Source organism: Magallana gigas, chromosome 5 (assembly GCF_963853765.1).
Source record: "Magallana gigas chromosome 5, xbMagGiga1.1, whole genome shotgun sequence".
NCBI classification, from domain to species: domain Eukaryota; kingdom Metazoa; phylum Mollusca; class Bivalvia; order Ostreida; family Ostreidae; genus Magallana; species Magallana gigas.
The window spans coordinates 5,017,085-5,044,015 of record NC_088857.1 but is presented as its reverse complement, the minus strand read 5'-3'; the positions used below and the strand labels follow the sequence as shown (position 1 = coordinate 5,044,015).

At 34.4% G+C, this 26,931-nt stretch overlaps 1 protein-coding gene across 5 annotated transcripts in view; it reads left to right on the top strand.

Annotated features, from left to right (window-relative positions):
* Positions 1 to 26,931, top strand: part of LOC105323227 (uncharacterized) — a 29,051-nt gene continuing 2,120 nt past the window's right edge. The window contains exons 1-5 of one of the 5 annotated variants that reach the window (XM_011422256.4): positions 1 to 161; positions 8,148 to 8,332; positions 22,930 to 23,011; positions 24,568 to 24,711; positions 26,570 to 26,821. In XM_011422256.4, the coding sequence (XP_011420558.3) occupies positions 8,222 to 8,332; positions 22,930 to 23,011; positions 24,568 to 24,711; positions 26,570 to 26,821 (589 nt within the window). In that variant the 5' untranslated portion in view covers positions 1 to 161; positions 8,148 to 8,221. Of the gene's footprint in view, positions 162 to 8,147; positions 8,333 to 10,877; positions 11,513 to 14,830; positions 15,388 to 19,417; positions 19,790 to 22,026; positions 22,081 to 22,289; positions 22,741 to 22,929; positions 23,012 to 24,567; positions 24,712 to 26,569; positions 26,822 to 26,931 lie in introns of those variants that run through there. The other 4 variants (XM_066084019.1, XM_011422253.4, XM_011422254.4 and 1 more) reach the window with 4 other exon arrangements.

The following is a 26,931-nucleotide window of genomic DNA, read 5'->3' as shown; positions in this document are numbered from 1 at the left end:
TCCGTTTAACACTCTACAAAAGGCAGTGGTACTGTGTGACAGTTTGAGTTTTTGATTTACTTTTGATCGCGGGGGACAAAGTTAATGTAACATCCTGGATACACGGGGACAGACCGGGACTAGCATGGGAATCTCCGGACCTGACCGGAATAAATAGCAGGGTAGGTTCTTTAATTATAGCTTCATTAGCAGTAGTCGGAAACTTTCAGTAATATAGAAAGAAGTGGGTGGGTTTTAATTTCCGCAAAGACGTGCCAATGCTGGTCTGACTTCAGTTACCTAACATTAAGTAACGTTAAGACGTTAATGAAAAAATACTCCGAAAGTCTTGTTGGCCCGATTATACTTACACCCTATGTGGATTTTTATAAGGTATTACTGCCGTGTATTATTAAGACTCTAATACAAAATATCTGGTTTCCAATATTTGCCCTTTATACAAAAATTCTAAAAGCTATTCTTTTTGGGGGATGGGGTACATGAAATTGAATGTTAACTAATAAATCTTTTCTATACCCTAATATTTTAAGACTTTTTATTAGATATATAAATGAAAATCATTTATCGTTTACTTTTTTGGTAATGGTTTTATACAGTATCAATCATTTAAATGAAGATGTAAATTTTGTTTAGCGCATTAATTGTTTAATTTCTTATTTTAAATTAACCTACACCAGAAAGTTGACTTTCAACACAAGTCTCTCATAATCCCAATTGTGTAAATTTGAATTTGTAATCGATTCTTAAGCTGTCGAAAACACATTCCTAAGAAGACACCATACAATATATGCTGAAAAACTAGATACACAGTAAAGATGAGTATACAAACAGCTTTTCTGGTCAAATATATATGTAACATTGACGCTTCATCGGGTGGTTAAGTGATCCGCCATTTGATATAGAAATCTTATACAATGTTTAACATAACCAATGTTACACTGAAGCACTCTCAGCTTTAAATAAGACCAAGATAAGTACAATAATCCCGTATTTTAATTTATTTTATCCAATTAACCTAACAAATGCATTACTTAATTAGTACTTCAATACATTTGAAGAATTTTCCTTGGTATATTAACCATGTGTAAACAACTAAGCATTGCAGATAAATTTGATTCATAACTCGTTGTGCATGATGATTTTCAAATTCAAAAAGCGCCATTTTATTAATATACTAGTATTTAAAATGACCTCTATACTTTCATGTTTTAACGGTTAATGTAAATCGCATATTTTTACTTTATTTTGTAATAATTGAACTTGTATATAAAGTCCTCGTTAATCAAGAAATATTACAATACCATGGACCATTGATGACTGGCGAGCATTCGCAAGCGTATGCTGATTTATCCAGTCACCCCCTTTAAAACACATCTTACATTAGGACAATCATACGTATATAGTATTACAGTTATGAATTAGGTTCTACTAATTTAGGTGTATGTGTTTTTCAGCTACGATGACGTGTGGTTGTTTGACCCGGGCCATGATTAAAATGGTTTGTTCCCGTTTTGCACACATTTGAAAATCAGGTATCGAAAAAATGTGTGCGAAACGGGAATTTGACCAGGTGTCATAATTGCTTAATTGCTATAGTCTATATCACAGTTCCAGCAAGGGCAATTGACAATGAAATAAATAAAACATATCTACTCGCAATTGATATTTACATTTATTTTATGTTACAATATAACTTGCATAGAAGCACATTTACATTATAATTGACATCCATGTTCTGGAATTTAATTTTAAACATCGATTTGGTCATCAACAATTTCATTAATTTCTTTAAACAAAAAAGATTATTGCAAAAATGTTGTGTATGTAGTGCTTTTGTTTAACTTCCTGCCTTTAGGAAGTACATTTACACGCTACAAGTTTGAAGAGAAAATATCATATATTAGTATTTATTTATTGCTTTTGCTTACATAAATGGAGGAAATGTGTCTAGTGAAAACGCTGCTAATTATTTCTCATTTATGCTGTGGCTTGAATAATCGAAGAGAATACTATTAGACAAATTAATGTATGACGATATGATGATAAGTAGGCAATTTTATATGCTTAAAAAACTGAAAATATTTTTTCACAAAACCTATCAAATGTAGACCTAATTCATACATTTTCAACCTTCTTCAGTTTGAGGTATATCGAATCAATATTTAAATTATTATTTTTGTCGGAATTTATTGAGCTGCTGATTTGAAAATCCAGAAAAGTGACCAGCAATATACAAAAGCGGTGATGTCGATCATAAGATCTACTGTCAAGGCTGCTACTTCGAAGATTGAAATATTTTGTGATAAAGGTCTGTTTCTTATCATAATAATCTTTCTGTTGATACCAAACAACCAATTATAAACATGCGATTTACATATTTGCATCTACAATGTTAGTTGTAAAAAGAGACACGGACTACCCCATATGACTGGCCGTGTAGTTTTCCCCTTTATTATATAATTATCCACTGAATCAGCTTCCAATTGGCCCGGGACCAGCAATTTTTCCTCAATTCATCGAGTTTATATTTAAAGAAAATGGGCAAAAATGTAAAAGTCAAATCATCTAATCCTTATTTTTCTTATCAGTGAGCGGAAATTTAAGACTAAACATTTTATGTTGATCTTTATTTTATCAAATGAAAAAACAAATTGTGATAGTTATTAGTCTAAAACACAACAAAATATCTATATTCTTCTTGTTTCATGGCGCTGATGAATGAATGATAAAACACAAGTAAAAATCCAGGTAAAATCTTTGACTGAAAGCAGAGTCTGACTATAATTGCTATCACAACACAATTAACACCTATTGTTCTATACCCAATTATCAAATGTGTGCAAAACGGGAACACACCGATTAAAATTAGTCTGGCTCAATCGGGTCAAAAGGTCCCTTTAGGCTATGGTCTTTTGTCTAGAGCATTAAAGGTGTAAAACCTTTGTTCCTCAGGTGTTAATGCAACGTTGAGTTCCTTATTAAGGTGGTATGGGACATCTGTCGATATTAATGTGGATTAAAGTACATTATAATTGAAATACTTTCACCGGTTTAAATTTTCAAATTTCACAATATCTAACAAAAAATTAGCTTTTAAAATATTTTGGAAGGTAAATTGTAAAACCAACAGTGGGATTCGAACTCATGACTTACAGATTCGTAATAAACCCTCTAACTCACTGCACTACTCTGTTAGATGACAATATTGGGAAAGAAACTACTTATATAACTGCACTTAATTTTATTGTTTATTTCGATAAACAATACGTCACAACATGGAAGTGCCCCATACCACCTTAAGTATATTCGAGACATATACATGTACATGTATATACGAGTTATCGACCGTCTCGCAGGGAAGAGACATCATTAGTTTTTGCATCTTTCCAAGTCAATGGTTTCTGGTCCGCACCTCTCCTCACAAGGTTCAGTGTGGCGAGCGAAGTGGACCGAAACCTCTTCGCTAGCGAAGATGTAGTTTTCGTTGAAGTAAAATTTCGCGCGCTGTGATCGCATAATCGTCGGAAACCTACGAACAGTCTCGCACACGCTTACTGAAACCCACGACCAGTCTCTCTCGCACACGCTTACTCAGTAAGATAATAACGACCTTAAGAAATGACGCTATAACACAAAAACTACATGTACAATGTATAATAACTGTGGACGTTCTGTGATATGATAAACCATACAAGATTCGCGTGAGATATATATGTAATTTCAAATTAATAAAAATACAAATCAGGCGGAAATTAATAAACTCAGTGAAAGCAGGTATCAAATATTGATTACCCAACGCTATGTTTCTTAAGCCAAGTTCTATGAAACACGAAAGTATATCTGAAACAAAAGTCTATCAACACATTATTCCACAGCTCGCGCACTCAGCGTCTTCGATATGGGATCCTAAAAGCTGATTACACATTGATCGTCAGCTGATGAGCATAAAATCGAATTTTTATCATTGAAAAATGAAATAGCTGGGACTAAGAGCCACAGGCGAGCACTTATATGTGAGATCAAGTTTACATACACTGCAACGTTAATTACAACGAAGGTGTTAAACTGCGCTGCGACGACTCCAAACTCTAAGGAATATGGACATCGTGTCATTAGTGGGTGATACTTTGTAACAGAAACATTGTTTGTCTTTTAAATTTAACCACTCAATTACACATTACAATTAGAAGTTAGAAGATATATGTTGAAGCTATTCTATTCCAACTTTTGTGATTCCATTATGAAAGAGTGAAGGTAAAACTTTTCTTTTAATTCGCAACACTTGCGATTAGAATAGACATACCGGTAAGTATTTATCACCAACGATTCTCTCTCTCTCTCTCTCTCTCTCTCTCTCTCTCTCTCTCTCTCTCTCTCTCTCTCTCTCTCTCTCTAATAATCACCAGAATTCTTTTAATTCTTGACATTGCAACCAATGTCACATCTAATTCCGCTATAGAAGCTCAGATGAGTTTCTCAAGGTTAGTATTATTTTCATAAAAAAAAAATCTGTGAATATCATGGGCGATTAATAATGTGCTTTTTAAAGATTTTCTCTGAATCAAATCTTTCACGTCAACCTTGGAAGTTCTTTGAAGTCGGCACTTTAAATTTGTTTCTCTGTCAATTATATGGTCAATTGGCGATGTTTTTTCTATGCACCTAATAGTCCTATCTGTAATTGACGACGAATCCTTGCTCTGCCTGCAGTCTTGGTGACAGTTTAAACAGTCTTAGGTTTTACAGGACTTGTGTATATACTGGATATACCCACAGTTCCGGGAGGTCTAGCCTCCAGTCGTACTTTTAATGCTGTGAAATTCGAACCATGCAACCTCAGATTTTTGATTTAATACGTCTCGACATACGTAGTAGAACAATAATGGTCAATAATTTTTCAAAAGTATATAATAAGTTGTTTTTTAAAAATCCGACCTGCTGCAGATTGATAAATGCATTGGACTCATTGTAAGAGTATACATGCTCTTCGGTTGCATGAAATTTGGTCTTTATTTGGTTCAAAACATGAATATGGGATCACACAGTTAACCCAAGTTGTTAAATGTTGTAGTTTATTTCTCTGACATTGCGAAGTCTTATGCCCAATTAGTGTCTGTACTACTTTTTTATAGGGCCATAAAAGTGAACGAATTATCAATTTAAAATGAAAACAACTAAAGAATTATCGCAGCAAATAAAAATCAATCAATAAATCATCACAAGGCATGATGATCCACCAAAGACTCCCCGCAACAAATGATAATAAATGAACCATCGCAACAAATGAACTCTATACTAAGTCTGTCTGTCGGTATGAATGAATGAGGTGATGGTTTTATAAATGTAGGAATGAATGTGTTCATGTATACATGTATCTTAAAGAACAAATTAAGTTGCAATTTATAATTATATGACAAAAGTCAAGTGCATTATTTAATAACCAATTATCCTTTGTCTTGTATACAAAAATATCAATAATACATGTATATCTGTGTAAACTGGTAAATAATACTATATACTATATTCTATAATTATTTTATAACACCACTTCTTGACTTTGGATTTTGGAGAGGGTTTATATAGGCTTTGCCTGTTGCCTAATCCATTTAAATACTCAATAAAATATGTTTAAATTAAATCGCAACAAATGATAATAAATGAATTATTGCAACAAATGAATATCAATATATCATCGCAACAAATGATTACCAGTCAATCAATCAATCATCGTAACAAATGATTGGTTTGAACATATTTTATTGTATATATAATATACAAAGGGTTCGAACACAAGTTCTTGCAACTTACTTGGTTCTCACCCTAATACAAGTAATTTGCTATTGTCATAAAACATGGTATATACATATATAGAGAGAAAATAAATGGTAAAGAACAAAATAGTATGCTTATAAAATCTGCGAGAATTGATTATAAAGTTCTGCCGACAACAAATGATTATCAATCATCGCAACAAATTGTTAAAAATCCATATATCATTGCAACAAATGATTATCAACTAGTAAATCATCTTAACAAATGATGAACCATTATCGCAACAAATGATTATTAATCAATAAATCATCGCAACTAATGAGAATCAATGGATAGTATTAACAAATTTTCATCAATCAATGAATTATCGTAGCAAATGATACAGTGATCAGTGAATAAACCGCAACCCATTAGAAATTTCATAGCATGCATCCCCTAAGAAGATTAGGTTTCTGGCATTAACATGCAACTATTTCTAAACATGAAATAAATGTGTCGTACTTTTCAAGATTAGCGTTAACCACATAGTTTATTATGAATACAACCTGCAACAAATATATATAGTAATACACCATCAAACAAGGGTACAGAAACAAGTCAACACTTATATTAATCCGTTTCCTTCCTATAATTTCATATAATAATGTTATTTATCTATTTATTTATTGATGTGCCCAGGTTGAAATGTCTTGTCGAGATTCGAAGTCAAGTACACAAGTACTACATATACTCTGATGCGCACCAATACAATGTATGATAGGGCATTACACAGAAATGTTAAGAATTAATAGTTACTATTAATAACAAATTTATTTTTGACAGGATTAAACCATATTTAGATCAGGATTACAATTAGCATGAACAGTTAAGACGACTTTTGGCAAATATGAAACGTTGTCAACCTGACATAACATAGCTTTGTTGGCCATGTGACAGGTTAAATAAATCGGGGCATGAAAAAACCCCACATGCTTTGATAGATCAGAGTGACATTTTACACTACATGCCGTATTGTCTTCAATTTTTTTTTTAGAATGTTATTTATAAAACAACATTTGTGGAAGACAATATGTATGTCATTCATTTAATGTGTATACATATATCTAAAAAAGGCTATCAAGAATGGTTGATGCGGTCATTGGTTTCTAGTAAGAACACTTCACTTCCATTGACATTTTGAACATTTTTACAGAAATACCAAGATTGTCATATTGAGGGCATCATATTGCCAAATAAAGCAATAAACATGGAATATTGTTTCTGATAACTTGACTGTAGAATGTGCTAAACTTAAGAGAAAATCGGATGATGCTGGTAAAAATATTTGTATAAAAATACTGTTAATCTTTTATAATAATACATGATAATTACAAACATTTAATGTAATGTTATTTATACGCCAATAAGTTTTGTATCGTGCGCAGTCCCTTTTAGCTGTAGGCCTATGTAATACTGTTTACTCGTTGATCACGCAGTCAATTTAAAGTGAATTATTTAGAGAGATTCAAAAATAAAATTATGTAAAATAAACAAGTCAAACGCTTTCACTCCGGTTTACAAGAACCATGACGATCATTGCGAAAAAAAACCCCCACCAAAACCAAAAACAAAACAAAACAAAAAAACGCTGACATTTCATATGTATTATTGCAGGAAATGACACTGCAAAAACCGATTTTCACCTCGAAGCAATACCTTTGCGCACCTGTCCAGCTTCACCAAATGTTGTTGTATCTCAACAATTGCTTTATTGTCACCAAGTCTTGCCAAGCAGGCCTGTATTTTTGTACAGGACATTGCAAGTAGGCAAATTAGTTTTTGGAACATCAACAATGAACCTTCTTCAGCGCTTAAATCGCACGCTTAGGTCAATATTTTTTATTTTCCAGATTAACCTTGAATAACGCTTGATTAAAAGCCGAAAAACGATTCGAATATGCGCAAAAAGGATCTTTTATAATTGGATTAACTGTAATTTGACGATGTTATTGTAATGAACAACCGAGTGGTCATGCCCAGAGGTTGTTGATCATTCGTAAGTGGTTGCAACCAAAACTAACGACACGAGCGGAAGAACATTTAAGAATTGTCTGTCAGTTTCAAATACGGGAGGGTACCGTTCTTAAGTTTGCTGGGGTTACCATGCGTCGGTTTAGACGTTGATATAATTTGTACAAATTAGTCCCTTTCAGAAACAACAAATGATCAGGAGAATGGTAGGCAATTTTATAATGACTGCAACGGCAGTATTCTACAACAGCTGGGTATAGAGCTTTAAAACGAAAATGTCATTACACTTAAACGGGACAATTATCTGACAAATCAAGATATATCAAGTGATTATGTTTAATGAATTTATATTTATTGAATTCCAGAATTCTGACTCCATGTCTTTTCGGATCGTTCCTTTGTGGCGTTGGTGAGAGAGTGGATCTGTACTGATGCCAGGATGTCGGACGCTCACAAGCAATGGAGTAAGGTCAAATATGTCAGGAAGGTTCTGGAGAAGCCGACCAAGAGCCAATCAAAGAGCCACAGGAGCAAGAGTGAAGCCAAACAAGTAAGCTTTTATTGTTCATCGGAAGATTCAAATGATATTTACTTTTATACATGCATCAGAAAATGATATTGAAGAACAGAAAAGAAACTTTATGATATAATTGCGAGCTTGCATAAGTCTTTTCTGTGTGAAATCATATTTCATAAAAGATACTTAAAAGATCCACCATATGATTTATCGTATATTGATGTGTGGGGGGGGGGGGGGGGGGGTTGTTGAGTGGGACCTTTGAACAGGTTAACGCATAGACGGACAACTGCACATGGTCTAAGAGGCCAAAACACAACCCAAATCCCCGAAACGTCAGTCGATTTACATTTTGTTAAAAGAATAAAATCATGTCCAAAAAATCACTCGTCATAAACAGCTTCTTCTGATCATTTGCTAATTTTAAGAAAAGTGATTAGTTGGAATTAGATAATGAATTTTAATCGGCGATAAATCGTTGATGTTAGTGCATGTGTGCCTGATTTCATCGGCAGTTAATCAGTTATCTAAGTCTATATTTGCCTCTCTGGTATTGCTGGTTAGCTTCGACGTTGAGAAAGAATCGGTTGATTAGATAAAACACTAAATTTTGTTTGTGTGTTTCTGACTGCCTGGTGTATCATGGTCGTTAGATATTTGCAGAATTAAGAAGTGATAAGGTGACATCTACATTCCGTAATATAGGTATAGAGAACATTATTAATCATCTTTACATATATATATATTTCTTTTGAAATGCGATTAAACTTGATAAATTTATGAGGTAAATGACATGCAAAAATGCATATGTATTGATGTTTTGATGCTCACACAAACAGTATAATTACATAATGGTTTTTATATGGAAAAATTCAGAACAATTAAAGGGTATAAATCTATTGGCCTAGCTTTGTATTGAATTTACGTGCGTGTTGGTATATTGTTTGTAAACTGTGAATAAAAACAGCCAGTATTACGTCGTGGTTATACAAGTCTCCTTACAAATGTTGTTAAGCAATCGTCTATGAAAAAATAATGAATAAAATGTTGGTGTTTGTAGTGACTAGGATTTATTGTCCCTTAATTCAAACAGTATTGTAGTCAAGCTATCTGTTTTGTGTAAAAATTAGAATCATATATTCGTCCTGATGTGTAATATGTTTTTGTTCAAAAGTCACTAATGGGTCAGATGGTCCCCTCAGTGTACCTGGTTCAAATGTAATTATCGTCTATGACATTCTGTGCACATTTACAAAGAATTTGTGTACAAGTCACTTTATAATTATAAGAAATCATTTTATCTACACTAAAACATAAGTCAGGAATTCACAAATTGAATTCTCTGAGTGGCGGTAAATATGATTTGCAAGTGTCAAACATACATTTAACCAACAAAAAATATTTTAGAAACAAACCGGACAAAGACTTTGCCATGGCAAACAAGGAATATTTTCTAAATAATTCAACATATGAGTAAAACCATAAAACCAAAAAATATATTATTGCGGGGGGGGGGGGGGTGTGTCTGTGACCTATATATTTATAAAGTGTCAGGGATTATAAGGAGTAATACGGCACATTAAACATGTAAAGGTACTAATTGAGACCAATTGTAAATCCAATGTCAAAATGTAGGATAGATTTGGAAATATATTAATCTTAGGTATGCATATCAATAAAAGTGCTCTTGACTTAAACGCAACACCTCAAGAATAGTACCTGTTGTAACTGACCAATCCTCTTATATACCTGGTGCCCAATAATAACCTGCTCTATAAAAGTTAAGTTCGGGGTACTTTGACAAAGAAATCTTTTGCAAAACAAGAAAAAATAGCTTTGGTTCCACGGAAGGTCGCGCCTTCTTACTCTACTTATTACAATGTAGAATAAAAAAATAAAATAAAACAGAATTAAATAAGATAATCTGAACAGCAAGCAATATTAACTATTTCCATTGAATCATTTTTAGCAATATTTCTCAAATTTCAAAACAATTGGAATTTTATGATTTTTATTCATACAATGATGCCTTCAAAAAGCGACTCTTTTTGACATGCTATGAAATAAATTATATCATGCAAAAACAGAAAAATTTAATTGAAACCTAAAATAACTTATTTGCAATCAAAATTTTGTTTTCAGTTTATGTATAAAAAACATAAAAAAGAAACAGGTACTAGTATAGTTTTAAATGACTATCTCGACTAGAAATCGTATTTCAAAGGAATACTTTTTTATATCTATCAATTGAAATAAGGGCGCGATGAACCACATAAAGCGGAGAAAGTAAATAAAGCAGATCGTTGTTAAAGACAATCCTTAATTACCAACATTGTGAAGGGCTGATTTTAATCAACGCTTCAGGGGTAGACTTAGTGTAAAGTTAAACAAAACATGTACGTTTCAAGTAAACGGACCGCCAACATGACTCTCCTCAATGAAAGCTAATTAAAAAAACAAGACTTCAAAGACGTTGATTTTTCTTGGCGTTGACACCTTGGCTCAAATTGGAGCACCATAAAATGACCTTGTGGAACACAGAAGAGAAAGTTCAGGCGAACCCTCTTAATAGGATATACAATGTATTGTGTAACAAATAAGTAAAGACCGCAGGTAACCCTGTGGATATCCCTGCCTTCAGTACGATGTGCAATTCAATAAATGTACGTACAAACAGAGAGCATTGAGATCCAGGTGGGAAGCACAGGTGTACAGGCCAACAGCCACTGAGAGGTGGATAGAGCGAGTTTGGATCCTACTTGAACGGACACTAACGCATTACCAATCACGATTCCTATATTAATTATGTGCAAACGAGAATACTCGAGGGACTAATCTCATTGAAATAATCGAATAATAAACTTTGATGACCATTATATGTACAGGGTGCAAACCGTTTGTCTCAGTTGTGAGCTTAGGGTGGTAGGGAATTGTGATCAGGCTCTGAAGGAATAACTCCGGGAATATTTGTGCTCTGCCGATTTGTTTTCTAATTATCTTGTCACAATGGCCAACAGACGTGCTTCCACGGCGCTGGAGACAATACAGAGGAGGAGTTCTGTGCAAACCCCGACCCTCCCCAGGAAACTCTCCCTGTTTAATGACAACAAGTCATCACAGGGGGAGCCCCGCGGGCGGAAATTGTCCTTTGGGGAGAAGCAAGCCAAGAAAAGGTCCAGTTTATCGAAAGTGCGGGAAAAGGACGGCGAAAAGGTACTGTAGCGTTAACTCGAAGAATCGTTTCTTTTTATAGAGGAGTGAAGGATACGCATTTGATTGCAAAGATAGATAAAATATTAAACTTCTTATTGTGTATTCTAGAAAATTTTATAACAGAATTTGTGCATTTCATCTCATTAAATGTCCTTTGAGAGAGAGAGAGAGAGAGAGAGAGAGTTAAAAAAAATGGATTTTTAGATTTTTAGGATAGATATGGATAATAGGGTTCCGTTTCTTTGGTCCTATCTGACATAACATATTTATGTGGAATGTACACAATTAATCGAATGGAATGCGACAAATCTCGAAAATCCCATGTAACCTTGGCATTGACCTTTGACCTAAAAATGAAATATAATTGGTTTATGCTATATAATCTCAGTATAATCGTAACGAGATGAACAGCTATGAACATTTATCAGTTTAACTAGAAATTGTATTAATTTCTCCAGTTTTATAAGTACATGTAGTTACAATTAGGTAATGAAATACATGTATTTAGTGGAGCTAGATTGATCTAGACTAAAACGTCACGTGACAGGCATTTTATATCTTGTTGCACCTGTTCAAAATTGGGTGTTCATTATACTAATTCCGATCAATGGAAAATTCAATGCAATTTAAAATGATCGATCTAAAAACTAAACATTATCTATTTTTTGTTTTGTGTGAGGTCTTAGTTAAGTGTGTCTGGTATCGAGGCCACATAAGTCCTTCTTGGTTATCGGCGCTTTGTTTTTGACATAAAAAAGTGCTTGGTTACTACCAATACCAAAACAATATCTATGTTTTCACATTCAAAAGCTAGTGATACAAGTCTGTCCTAGGTTTTTGTGGTTTTTTTTTTAATTTACCATTATTTTCTTAATATTTACACATATTTGTCAGAGAAAACAATTGAAATCAATAAATGGAAAAATAAGGGTTTTTTTGTTCCCTCTAGACACCCAAAGAAATTTACAGGAACGAAATTATATTTCGTACAGAGTTTTATAAAAAAAAAAAATGACATCCCTTGTCCATTCGGAATTTTCGGGACCCCTGACACAATTTTTCAGCATTATCAGACGGATACATTCAGTCATGTCATTTGCAGTGAAAAATCGTCCTGGAATTTCTAGTTTTGTATGTGTATTAAAACGTAAGTTGAAACAGCTAGCGTTTCAAAACAGATTTTTTTTCCGTTTAAGTGAATGAAAGTACAAATGTATTATTTGAAGAATAATCGAAATATAAAGCGAAAACGTGGTGAAGGAGACTTGGGACATCGATGGAAGGAGGACTAATTGAGTTGCCGAATATGCTTGCATTGATCATTAAATTTAAAGAAATTAAGCAAACGTTTGTACTAATCACCTTAACATTCCCTGACTTTAAAGGTTTTGATTGTACATTCTTAAATAAAGTACCTAAAAATGACAAAAGTATCAAAAACATGTAAATGTTTACGATAGCAATACTATTTAATGGTAATACTATTTAAATTTTAAGAACAATTGGAAAAATGGATTATGAAATATTATTTATAATCTTAGGTATACATATCAATAAAAGTGCTCTTGACTTATACGCAACACTTTTAAAATACAGGCCTAAATTATAGTTTTCTGTAAACGTTACGTTTGGTGTTCTCAGGCGATGAAATCTTTTGCGAAGCAATAATAGTATTGGTTACACGGAAGTTCGAGTATTTTAATTTACTAACAACAATATAGTATCAAAATATATTAATAAATAAAAAATGAGCAATAAGCCTGCAAATAAAAACATTTCAATTAAGATCGGTTCATATTGAAAATTCGTAGTATTTCTTCGATTTCGCTATAAAGGTAGCTCACTACATTAAGGCTTATACTTTTTATGAAGGTCGAAAGATGGTAATTCAAATGTTTGTGAGATGGTTTGTATTGATCGATTTGAGTCAATATCATTAGAGCTCAATGGTTAAAGTATCGGGCTCGTATACCGCAGATCTCGAATTCAAATCCGCCAGAAGCTTTTGTTCATATTGACCGAAGTAAATTTTCGAATATCATATTTATTCAAAAATTGCTTATTTTTCGCCTATTTGACTTTTATAGTTTTTATTATCGTGCTATCTGTCATAGTCATGCCGTTTTCTGCTCAATTTTAGGAATATATCAACATTTAGTGAGCCACCTGAAAGTTTTTGGAATTAAAGATTTTTATTTGTCTTGTCACCAAAGTGTCATGTAAGCATTAAAAAATGACGTTTTCATATAGTTCATCTGACTCTTCTTGACATGCTTTATGAAATAAACCAACTTTAAAGTCATTTATTTGCAAGCATTATATGTTTTCATTTAATAAAAATCGTTAATAAAGAATATAGCTCTAATATTATTGTGTTTTTAAATTACTATGTTGAATGGAAGTCGTATTTCTAAGGAATACTTCTTTTATTTATAAAAAAAAATATAGTGCGTTGAACCACAATTTAACGAAAAGCAGGTTACTCTAAGAATCCGCATTAAGATAATCCTTAATTACCGATATTTTTGAAGTGTTAATCCACTGACATGTTTTTTAATTAGCGCTCCAGGCAGATAAGTAATCAAAAGTAAAAAAAAAAAGTAAGTTTCAACGGACAGTAAACATGCATTACAAAGGACATGTCTAACCAAATGAAGGCAAATCAAAAACGAGACAGTCGGGTACGTTTTTTCAATGTACATTGCATACACCGAAACAGGGTTTTCAGTGAATGTTTTTATTGCAATACACAGAAAAACACACACAAAAATCCCAATGTAATCATTTATAATTTTTTTCGGGAAATAATAAGAACTCCGCTATCTGACAACCGAGCCCTAGTTACATATGAGATGTGCAGAAAGAGAATGAGAAAGAGAGAACAAGAAGAAAGTTGATAATGACAGAGGGAAGGAAATAAAAATAATAAATGAAGTGATAAATAAGAATGTTATCAGGGGCCAGAATGTGAAAGTTAGGAGAAATCAGAATAATTAAGGTAAAAATGAGAGAAATTAGAAGGCAAATATACATGTACATGTAGTTTTTTCATCTTTCTATTGAAAATGTTTGGACTGACAGAAATCAGTCTGGACTGACAAACTCCTGATGGTTGTCAGTCCAAATGACTGACAGTGGAAAAAAGATTTCAAGAACTCTGAGACACCAAAGAACTTGATATTTTTGGCATTGGTTCTCTGGTTCAAACAGGAGCGCCCCGAGACCCTGTAGAACACAGTAAATAGAGGTCAGGCACTAAGAACTGAGCCTCTTAATTGTGTAACAAATAAGTAAAGAACACAAGGACCCCCGTAGTAGTCACTGGCTTGAGTGCGATGTGCAATTCAATAAATTGTAGTGGTATTAAGAGGCGGGTGGAAAGGACAGGCGCATGGAACAGTTGACATCGAGAAGTGGATAAAGTTTGGATCCTACTTGAACGGACAACGAAACTCATTGCCAATTACCATTTCAATGTTATTGTGTGCAAAGAGAATAGCAGATGGATTAGTAAGAATAATAAACTTTGATGACCATAATATAAACAGGGTGCGAATGAATTGTATAAGGAACGAGCTTACAGTGGACAAGAACTACTATCAGACTCTAAAGATATAAATCTGTGAACTACTGTGCTTTGCCGAATTGTTTCTATTCGTTTTGTCGCAATGAGCAATAGACGTAGTTCTACAGCGTTTGAGACGCTACAAAGGAGAAGCTCCGTTCAGACCCCGACCCTCCCCAGGAAATTTTCCCTGTTTAATGACAACAGGTCATCACAGGGGGAGCCCCGCGGGCGGAAATTGTCCTTTGGGGAGAAGCAAGCCAAGAGAAGGTCCAGTATATCGAAAGTGCGGGAAAAGGATTGCGATAAGGTACTGTCACGTGCCAGGTAAATTCGGGGAATGGTTCCTTGTTATAGATAAGTAAAGGATACTGCAATTTATATTAATAATGAGTTAATAAAATGATAGAAATTCAGGCCCCAGGATCATGAAGCAGTCTTAGACTTAAGTCCAAATTTTTACACTGTCTTATTGTATTGTAATTGTAAACATTGAAAAATGAAATGCTACAAAAATGTGTCTCTATATTACATTGACAGTTACAATTTTTTAGGGAATTGAGAGAGAGAGAGAGAGAGAGAGAGAGAGAGAGAGAGAGAGAGAGAGCATAAATAAAACAAATCAGAGAGATCTCCAGTGTATGGCAAAATCATTCAATTTCTTTGGTTTGATCAGAAACAAATTTCACAAAGAGAACGTGACAAAATTCTCAGCCTCGACTCGATGGTTCCCGTATTGCTTTGGGATTGACTTTTGACCTGAATATGAAAAGTTATCGGTTGTTGCTTAATAATCCTAGTAAAAATCTTTACGAGTTAAACATTCTGACGCAAGAGCCAGCTTTGTAATATAGCATTTCCAGTATTTGTGTATTGATGTAATGGAATGCATGCATTAAGTGGGGCTACTAGGACTGATCGAAACTAAATCGTCATGTGGCAGCCACTATTGTCTTATTGCACCACTTCAAAAGTGGGTGTCCCCGATCAATGAAAAACTCAATGCAAATTAAAACGATCGGTTTATTAACAAAAGATTGTCTATTCTCCGTTTTGTTTGAGGCTACAGTTAAATGTATTTGGTTTTGAAGCCACATATTCTTTGTTGGCTGTCGACGGGGTATTTGTTTTTGACATCATAACGTGTTTGGTTACTACACGCTATCATTACAAAAACATTGTTGATGATTTCAATACAGAGGCTAGTGACTATAGTACAGGGGATGATCAATGAATAATGGGAAGACTGTTGTAAATATTCAAATGCCGAATCTACCTGCATGAATTCAAGAAGAAACTGAAAAATATGTTGTGCCAATTACCATTGGTATTTCCCCATGACTATGACTTCTTTATGAGGATTGTGTATACATGTACACAATTATTCTATAAAATACATTAATTCTTACCAAAAAACATTACAAATGTTGACTTTTATGATGACGTCAGAATTTTTAAGGACAACCAGTTTAAAAAAAACTCCAAAATAGTTAAATCGTGCGGACCTCAAAACGTATCTTGTGATTCTAAAAAATATCAATTTCGCAGGCCAAAATCGCAAACGTGTACATAAAAGAGATTTTTTTGGCCGATTAAGATTTCTTGAAAAGCAGAGTTTGCCCAATTTCTAAAATTATGAAGGGTCAAATTTTTATGAAGCCAAAAATGATAAATCGTTAAAATTAAAAAATGTAACCTTAAAAAACTACTACATGTACCAATTTTGAAAAAAAAAATGGAAAAAAATAGATGGTCTTTTAAAGCTAAATTATTGAAATTCACACATACCGAATTTGAGTGTCGCAAAAATGTTTTGTTGTTGAATACCGGTATATAAATGGTAAATTGCCTTTCCGCAGTATTTATATATACATGTATATCATTTATATTTTGCTGATGTTTTGTCGGCATTTACGTCATCAAGGGAACGTCTAGGCAAAACAGATTATGACGGGTTTGGTTGGAATTAGATAAGTTCTGTAAATATTTGGTAAAAAACAACAAAACAAAACCAAAAAATCACAACGGAATAACCACGCTGATTATTGTGTCGGTCTTATCACGTTATTCAAAATAAGATTTAACTGTGTGTTAATCCCCCGCTATTGCCTAATGGACGATTATTCAAATTTATTTCAACATTTGGGTTCAAGAATTTTGCTAAGATTTTAGTTCATAAACTCATTAATTACTCTTGCTCTGAGCTACTTTAAGGTGCTTGTTTGCGTTCTGCCATCATATTATTGCCATACTGTCATTTCTTAAGTGATTTATTTTAACAAATATATATATACAACATATTACTATTTTGAAAAAGGGTCATTTTTTATCGTATGTGTTAAAAAAATTGTATCAGATCGTACAATGCGTTAAAGGCAGGAAAATAAAATAAAAACCAGAAAATAAAATCGTTTAAAATCAAGGCAAATGAGAACCGTGTCGTATAGTAAATGGTCTTGTTTATACCATATGGTGAATGAGAACATGTATTTCGGTGTTTCCGTGTCAAACAAGAATTGTCTTCCATTATTTACTTAAAAATTATCGCTGCTTTATAACAATTTTATTTCATGATACTTTTCTATTTCGATACTAGTATATACATGTAGTTTCAATGATCAATATATACCGTAACTTTATTTATAATCATTTTATTTCATTTTGCACTATAAATAAGGTAAATCTAAAATATTTTAAAACCAAAATTAACCTGGTAATGTACCCTAGAATTTTTGGACAGGAACAGGTTTTAGGGAATAAATTGTCTTGAAAACCTAAAATTGAGAAAAGTATCATGTGTCCTTAAATTAACTACTGGGTACAACCAAGACTCAATGTATCAGGAAAGTGCACAGTATCTATCCTACTGAAGACTTAATTTTGAATTGTCAGACTTAAAATATAATCAAGATAACTAGTTTTCTTTCTAAGGGTTCCGGTTTAATATGTTTTGGGGATTTTCTCAGGTTTGTCAACAACCTTGTGTTTTCACAGTGGTAATGAAATCACACTCGCAGGCAACCTCAAAAATATTTCTGTTAACTTTGTACGTTTAACTTTGAATCTCAAGAGCCAGGCGACTGAGTAAAGGGTTTAGATTAAAGAGGGCAATTTGTTGATATTTCTTTTGTATCTGAATCAAAGTTTTATACCGGACAGTAGTGGACCCGTAAATTACCCCTTGATGTCTGTTCTAGGACCCTCCCAAACAAGGGAACCCTTCAACTCATGTACTCTAGCTATTAAATCCACTCAATGTCAACATCTTAAAGGCGCTTTTTGTAATATTTGTCATCTCAATGAAAATGGATTTCTAAATTAAATAGCCAAAAAAAGCGCCGACACATCTGGGCACACGTGAAAAGGGCATGTTTAAAAAACGAGTTAATGATGAATTTCTCTGCCACTGTTCTCTAATTTGGGTCAAATTGTTCACTTGGCAGAAATTGAAAATTAAGATGTATTAACAAAACGTTCAGCAGCGAAAATGACATCGTTCTCATGATATTTTAACGAGGTCGATTCGGGGATAATGAAGCATGCACGTTTAATTCAAAGCATAGACAGGCCCGTCTGCTCACCCAAAAGGTCTTGAATGAAATGTTTTGCAAATTGTACTTCAAAAGTGCTGAGGAATTCTGAATTCTGAATGCAAGTATTGGAAAATTCGACTTTTATGATGTGTAGTAATAGGTTTATATAAAAGCTGAGGTTTGGTAACAATGATTGTGATTATCAAAACATTAATCCCTTAGCGATGTCTTTGGTTGAGCAATTACACGTGGGTGTGATGGCGTTTCGTAAACAAAATCAAACAAACATAGTAAACAAACCCAGATGTCATAATTACTAATTTAAAGGTCTTCAGTCGCAATTCATCGGAAATTAAACGTATTCTCTCTCAAAAAGACGGCTGTATCTAGAACGTTTATCAAAATTCGGAGCCAATAAAGTCCAATTATTTTGAGGTTTGCTGGATTTAAATCTGACAACAAATAAGTATGGTCAGCAACAGCAAGTCCAATTGTCAACATAGATAGGCCATTAAGTAACCACAGGGCAAGGGACATACATAGTAATTCTGTGTGTATCGTCCTGGGATAGACATTCGTTTTCTCAAACATTACTAAATAAAAAACACCATTAAAAATACCCAAAAGAATGCCTTATTTTATACTTTTGATAACTAACAAAAAAAAATAAGATCAAAAGATAACATTCCCTCTTTGGTCAGAAAATTATTTCTGACTATCGAATATCCTCTAACGTTTGTAACGGAAAAATTACGTAATAAATATACTTGCAGACCTATGGATGAAAGTGTTTGCCTCCGAGATTTAACACATTACTGTGTCTTAAGTGAAGGGGGTATTAACTACAAGTTTAGGATAGGAATTAAAAATCAAGTGCAAAATGGACTTTATCAAGAGGGCGCGTACGATTAATATCAATCTCCGATGAGCGTATGAACTATGCATTTTGCACGTGATTACGTTTATTGAAGGCGGCATGTCTTGTTCAAGATTAATTCCTGAAGGGATCTTACGATACCGTCATTAACATACCTCTCTCTCAGGTGAACAAAGTTTAGTTAAGGTTTATGATACAGGCACAAAGCACGACAAAGAGTTTAATGGGGATCATAAACTAGGGGATTGTTTTCTCTTGAATTACTGAGTACTCCCGTTAGACATTCTGTTACGATGTCCAAGGCGCTGAAAGATAAGATGATAAGATAAGATAAGATGTTTTATTTGGTACTTAAAGGCCATTGCCCACTGTACATCTAGGCATCATATTAATATGCAACATAAACATGTTATATACATAATGCATATACATACAAAATTTGTAACAATACTGTATTGTTTTGACATAGATTGTCATAGAGTTAACATTTCTTGTCTTATTGACAGACCTTTTTTGATAAAAATTGCTGTACATTTGATGACATTTTGGTCATTGCTGTTAAAAAGCTGGTCAATACAAATTGGAACCTTTTTTCTTTCTGATGGACAGTGAAATAAAAAATTTCTTCTTAAGTCCGCTAACATTGGACAGTGAAATAGAAAATGTACTTCATTTTCAATTTGTCGTAAATTACAAAGTTGACAAAATCTATCCGCACTATCAATTCCCTCAAATCTACCTTCTTCAATACCAAAATGATTTGTCTCTTTGTCCTGGTTTTTTCGCTTTTTACAGAATTTATCCGACATATACAGTTCGTCCTCACAGTCTTCTAACACTGGGATATACTTAATTGAATCATCAAGCATATAATCTACACTAGCACCTGTTCTTGCATTAAAGTCACCAGCCAGTAGTAATCTACAGTTATTGTATCTTGGGTCATTTTTTATTTCATATACATCTTCTGCTAGAAGGTCTATTCCACATTCAGTGTCTCTAGAATTGTAGTATATAGACCCCTGTGGGGGTAGATAAATAAAACCCAAAATTAAATTTGGGCACTCTTGATCACTAAATATATCCTTAATATGCAAATACAATCTATCATCAACACTTAATATTTTTGTTACACTGTACTGTAGCACCAGAGACCTCTTAACTAAAACAGTTACACCACCTGCTGGCTTATTACAAACTGTACGCATGGCTGAAAAAATTACCCATTCATTACTTTCAAATTCATGGTCAAATTCATTGTCTCTTGTCTGAAATGATTCTATAAAACCAACAATATCATAATGCTGTATCAGGGAATACACTTCACTTTTATTGGAGCGTAATTTACTTGCTAAACTTTCTATATTCCATGATACAACACTAATGTTCATCACTGGTTGTACATTTTCAATAACAATAGAATAATCATTTGTAATGTCATTATTTACAATGTCCTTATTTACAGTAAACAGTGGGCGGCCGAGTTCCTATTTATGAGCATCGTTTTCCAGATCTTCTAAAGAGTACATTTTGCTTTCGATTCGGAGCTTATCTCTAGTAAGCGAGGCCTTTTTCCCGTTATTCTTTGCTTTTATTAGGAATGGTATTAGTTTCTTTCTTGTGTCTCTTAGTTCGGGAGGGAAATCCTCAGTTAGCCTTGGACGATTCTTGTACGGAATTTCTCTGGATTTATGAATAACCATTTCCTTGTCCATCACACTTGTTAGCTTGATCATTATTGGGCGTGGGTTCTGCGTCTTCTGTCCTGGTTTTCCGAGTCTGTATGCCTGGTCGATATTGATATTGGGTAACTGGAGCTCTTCCATAAGTGAGTAGGCTCTCTGGTACGTCTCTTGTGGTTTGGTGTCCCCATCCTCTATTCCATGCAATATGACGTTATACTGCCTTTTCTGATCTTGGCTTGTTTTAATTTTGTTTTCGAGCTGTAGCACTCTATCTTCTAAAGCTTTATTATGCTGTTTCAAATTTTCTACCGTTGTTTCATAATTGTCTATCTTTTTCTCAAGTGCCGCTAGTTTATCGTTAATAGAGCGAATGTCTTCTCTTAAATCTTTACCTAATTCTCCGATGGCTCTCAGAACGTCCGAATCTCCTCGGTTTTCAAACGTCAGCTTTCTCTGTGTTTGTCTTGTGAGTTGACGACTGTCATCCTCGTTCAAGGGTCCTGGGTTTAATTCGACATCACCACACTGTTGTAAGGCTCTGGACGCGATTATGGACACGATTATGACGATCACCAATACACAGCGAGTCTTTCTCAGAGCATTTTTCAGAGCATTTTTCAAAATGGCGGACGGAGATTTCTTCACAGTTGACTTACAGGTTTTGACACTTATTCGCATACTTCGACACAGAAAAAGGCCTATCTGGAGCCTCCAAAGTCCAATCTCGATCATGGTTATACACTTACTGCACTATGTATATTTTTTACAATCTGTTTGCCTAATTTTCAGTCGGTGTTTGGGCACAAAAATTTTTCCCACCTTTTTTTGTTGAACACCGAGCCCGAATCTCCAAGGCGCTGAAACACGGCGTTCAATTTGCGGATATCGTCAATGAATTAAAAATTCAGGTTAGTATAATTCCGAAACTATCAGTTACTTTGAACACTTTTATAACCAATGATATTTATTATAGCTTAATTCAAGAACGGCATTCACCATTTAGCATGTATCCAGTGTCTGTTTAAAAGTTTCCAAAATTGTGCGTCGGAAGAAAACCAAATTAAAAATTTGGCATTGCCGTTGTTCAGTTAGGATCTCAATTTGGAAATCCATCGTCTGGACTTTTAAATTAATGAAAAGACTACAAATAAAAATTTGTCAACTTTTTCTGAAGAAAAAGCTCACGTATCAGAAATAACATTGGCTATGTGGTGGCTGAACCCCCGTGAAGCATCGCTTTACAGACCCCCAGTCCTACTGTCTTGTTTGAGTGACCAATCACCGGGGGTTGGTTCATCTTACATTGAAAGTCGTCCTATTTGGGTCTAATAGCTAAAGCAGATCGTTCTCGCATAGGAATTTAAAATTCGGCATTGATTATACTGTACGAACGTGGTAGTTACTCGTAAAAAACTGTTAAGTGTTTGGATTACATCTAAACAAATTGTGTGAACAAAAATCAAACAGCTACTATTTAACGAAGGTATCGAGGAAGGGGAAATTAGAGGGACCGATTACTGGCTAGCAAGCGATTGATTGATTTGCACAGTTCTGGGATATGATTTCCGGTATATTCTTTGAGAAATATGGACCAGAAAATTAACTGTCACAAAAGGGGATCATAATAATTTGTATGGAGAAAACCTCACTGAAGGACATTAAAGTGGCGGGAACTTGTATCGGAGAGAAGGCGCTCTGAGAGGATGTAGTGGGTTTGGTTCTGCCCCTCCATAATGACTTGTAATCTTTCTCTGCAGGCGGAAAATGACTCCAAGAAAAAGATGGAAAAGGTGGAAGAGGTGGACCCACAGGAAGTGTTCAGACAACTCGTGTTGGACGGTAGGTCTCTCTCTCTCTCTCTCTCTCTCTCTCTCTCTCTCTCTCTATTAATACTTAAATTGGACATTGATTAATCCGTCTGTTCGATACATGTCTGTAGCTGTTTGTCTGTCCGTATGTATGTCTTTAATTGTATGTCTTAAGGTTATGGCTTATTGGTCTTTTTATTGTATTTTACTTTATGTTTATGTAAATACAGAGTCAATTTGATGGATGATATTTATATTAGTTGTTACATTGTGTAAATGTGATTTTGATTCACACAGTAAAATCTACAACAATTAGTTTTGAAATCCATCCTTCTATATTCTTCTGACATAAACATGTACTAATACACTTACCTATATGCATTTTTATCTTTAATCTGGTATTACAAGAGAAATATATTTGTATATAGGGACCGACGATTGATGATTAATCGTATCGATGATTTATAAATGTCGTTTTTCTGCTTGTTTCAAAGTATTTATACAAATACATGAAATAGCATTACTTATTATAGTTACAATTTCGTTTTCACCAATAAACCACTTGTTTATTAAGTTAATTTTATGCCTCCTTTTTAATATTAATCTTGCACTTGATTTAAGATTACAAATCCCTCTAAACATGCTATATACAAGAGTCGGTGTATGTCAGAAAGTACAGTCTTTTAATTTTTGAATAACTCGATGTTTAATAAGAGTGAGAGAACGTGAAAGATCTGTATAGAAGAGGTTTATGTACATCTCTGGAGGAAATATCGTGACATTCACACGAGTGCATACTTTTGTCTGGTGTTGACTCTGGACATTTTTGGAAACATCGGATTTCTCTGGCTAAGATCGTAAGGCGATAGAACAATGTCGGATCAATAGCTTACTGTCTCTGCTTGTTTTAGAGAACGGAGACATACCAAGAGTTTGATAAAGATCCCACAAATTCTCTCACACATGCAGATAGGTAAACATTTTAATTCAGGCCTATAGTTCGTTAAAAATTCGATACTCGGTGCGTTTAAGTCATTATCCCTTAAACTCTGTTGTCAAATCCTGCTGACTTACTGCCCTATTACGAAGTGGAATAGGTCATAGAATCTCAACCACGGATACGTACCACAAGATAGTCTATATAATCACTTAGTGTTACACATATAAACTTTAGACGATTTTTTTCTTACTTTTTTTTAAATATTTAATGATCATTTACATATCATATGAATGAGACTAGTGTACCGGAATGAAATATAAAAATTCCACCACATTTTTATGTTAAGTACCTTCTCAACACATACTAAGATGGATTACCGATATTTTTGAAAAGTGGGAAACGATTTATCATCCTGCATTTTAATTCCAAATGGTTGATAGCAAAGTCTTAATTGAAAGGTAGAGGTTGACGGATAAGCACAAGCCATCACCCGAATCAATATAATCAATGATTTTTAATCTCCCGCTTTTACCTTTTTACGGACACTATATCATTCCCTTTCCTCTAAGAAGATAAAATATATCAGCTAGACCCATGCATTGATTCCTTACACAGACATGTACATATTTTCTTTATTTTTTAATCAGCCATTAAGACAGCGTTCGAGTTGGTCACAGTCAACGGAGAAATCAACATTAACGTGGATAACATATTCCCCCTGATGAAGACCCTGCAGCTGAACCCTAACGATGAACCCATCATGGACATGATCCGCACGGCCTGCATCGACAGTGAGTACCCGTATGTCTGTAATTAACCGCCGATAGTTAGTACCCAATATAATACAAGTACCCGTATGTCTATAAATAACCTCCGATAGTATAAGTACCCGTATATGTCTATAAGTACCGATGTAATGTGAAAGTACCCGTAAATAGTGTTTCTATAACTACTACATGTAATATACTACTGATATATAAGTACCCGTATAAACGAATAAACCAATATTTTGCCTGTAGCTGTCGATATTCTGTGTAAGTACATGTGTCCGTAGACCGAGTAAGTACGCATTCACTGTTAAAGTACCCATATTCTAGTGTGAGCACCCCTATACTCAGTAAGTATCCGTTTATTGTGTAAGTATTTGTAAACTGTCAAATAAAACCATATACTATACATGTATAGGTACACTGTACAGTATAGAGTATGCACCCGTTTATTGTGATCATGTGATCAATTGCAAGAACTCTTTTATTCTGTGTTTGTAAGTTTTCCCAAGGCTGTAGGTACACATGTACTCGTGTATCGTTGTTGGATGACATGGAGAGATCCACTTTTTTTTCACTATGTCTTATGCCACTGGTTTATTTACATGCATCACATACGTTCATTTAATTGGATAAAAACAGTCGTAAACGTGTTGTTTACTGAACGCATTTAAACAAGACCAACATTGCAAACAATATCCCCAACCGTGATTTATTTCACTAAATCATCCATGCCATAAAATTCAATTTATGGACCTGTCCACACATGCAGCCGCCAATTTCTGGTTCCCTACCCAGACATCTGAGGCTGAGGGACCGTATTACACTACCCCCCAGTCGACCAATTTCTCCTGGAGGTCTGCTACAAGATACTGGCTTATTAACACCAGATAAAAGTCACACAATGACGAAGCATTGCGACTGCGCTCTTATTACTTTTAAAGGACACCAATAAAAATTTGTTCTGTGTGCAGCCTATTTATAATAAAACAGCACATAATTATCTCCGAACACCCCACACTGACGTTTAAATATCTCTTCATTTTGTAAAAAGTTGATGTATTAATTTAGATTCCATTAGTGTTTCCTTGATATAATTGCGCATTATAATAAATTCCTGATAAAGAGTTTGATGTGTTAGTTTATCTCGAGCTGAGACTTGACGCTGACATCGATACGGGGCACTGAACACACCCATAGCATTCCGGTTATGTACGATCATCTATATCACCTGTCAGCCCCTGATATTGGACGCATGTTTTATTGAATTCATTTCAATTGGAAATTAATAAAAGGATTTAAATAAAATAATTTAAAACACTTTGACAAAAAGCACTTGCACGATTAAACGTGCCCACGCTTCCTTTGAACATGTTTCTGGTATTAGTCGCACCTGTTTGTTAGGTCTTGAACTGAGTCCTAGAAAAACGGACACGCACGAACGGAATGGAACAGAACCATGAAACACATCTTCAGAACAAACATGTCCTCAAAGCGTTGACCCAAACAGAAAATTCGTTGGTATATGACCCATTATTAAAAAAACAACACACATAGCATCGTCTCGGACTTTCAATATCTGTCAGTTTGTGGGCAATATTCAACATTATCCTCTTCTTGAAATATGTGAATGAATATCGCTCTCTGGTCACGTGACCACTATAATCTAATCGAATGAAACCCAAACACAATATGATCAAGATATGTCAGGGTATGTTTGTTTTCTGTATAAGTTTAATATCATTTAATTTCTGAATGCATATCTATATGTTCATAAGTTCAAATGTATGTTCCCATATGCATGCATCTATGATAGCAGTGGAATGAAGTATCCCCTCCAGTTTCTCCAATCAGTTTTCAGTCTGGCTTTCTGTATTTTCAGCCTATGGCAACATTAACGAGCTGGAATGGGACGAGAAGGTGATAGAGCAGCGACGACAGGCGACCGGGGACGACTTCGAGGAGGACATCAAGTCCGCCTTCAGCCTGATCGACAAGGACGCTGATGGCGTCATCACGACGTCAGACATCTATGAGCTTATGATGGGGCTGGGGGAGATGATGACGGATGAAGAGATCGCGGAGTTCATCAAGACGGCTGACCTCGATAACGACGGGCAGATCAACTACAGGGGTAAGTCTCAGTCCATCACTGGGGAAACACTCTGGACAGTAAATATAGGGAAACCTGTAACTGACATCTGTATAAGCCAGTGTTGGAACAATTTCGAAAGTTTAGCGAAA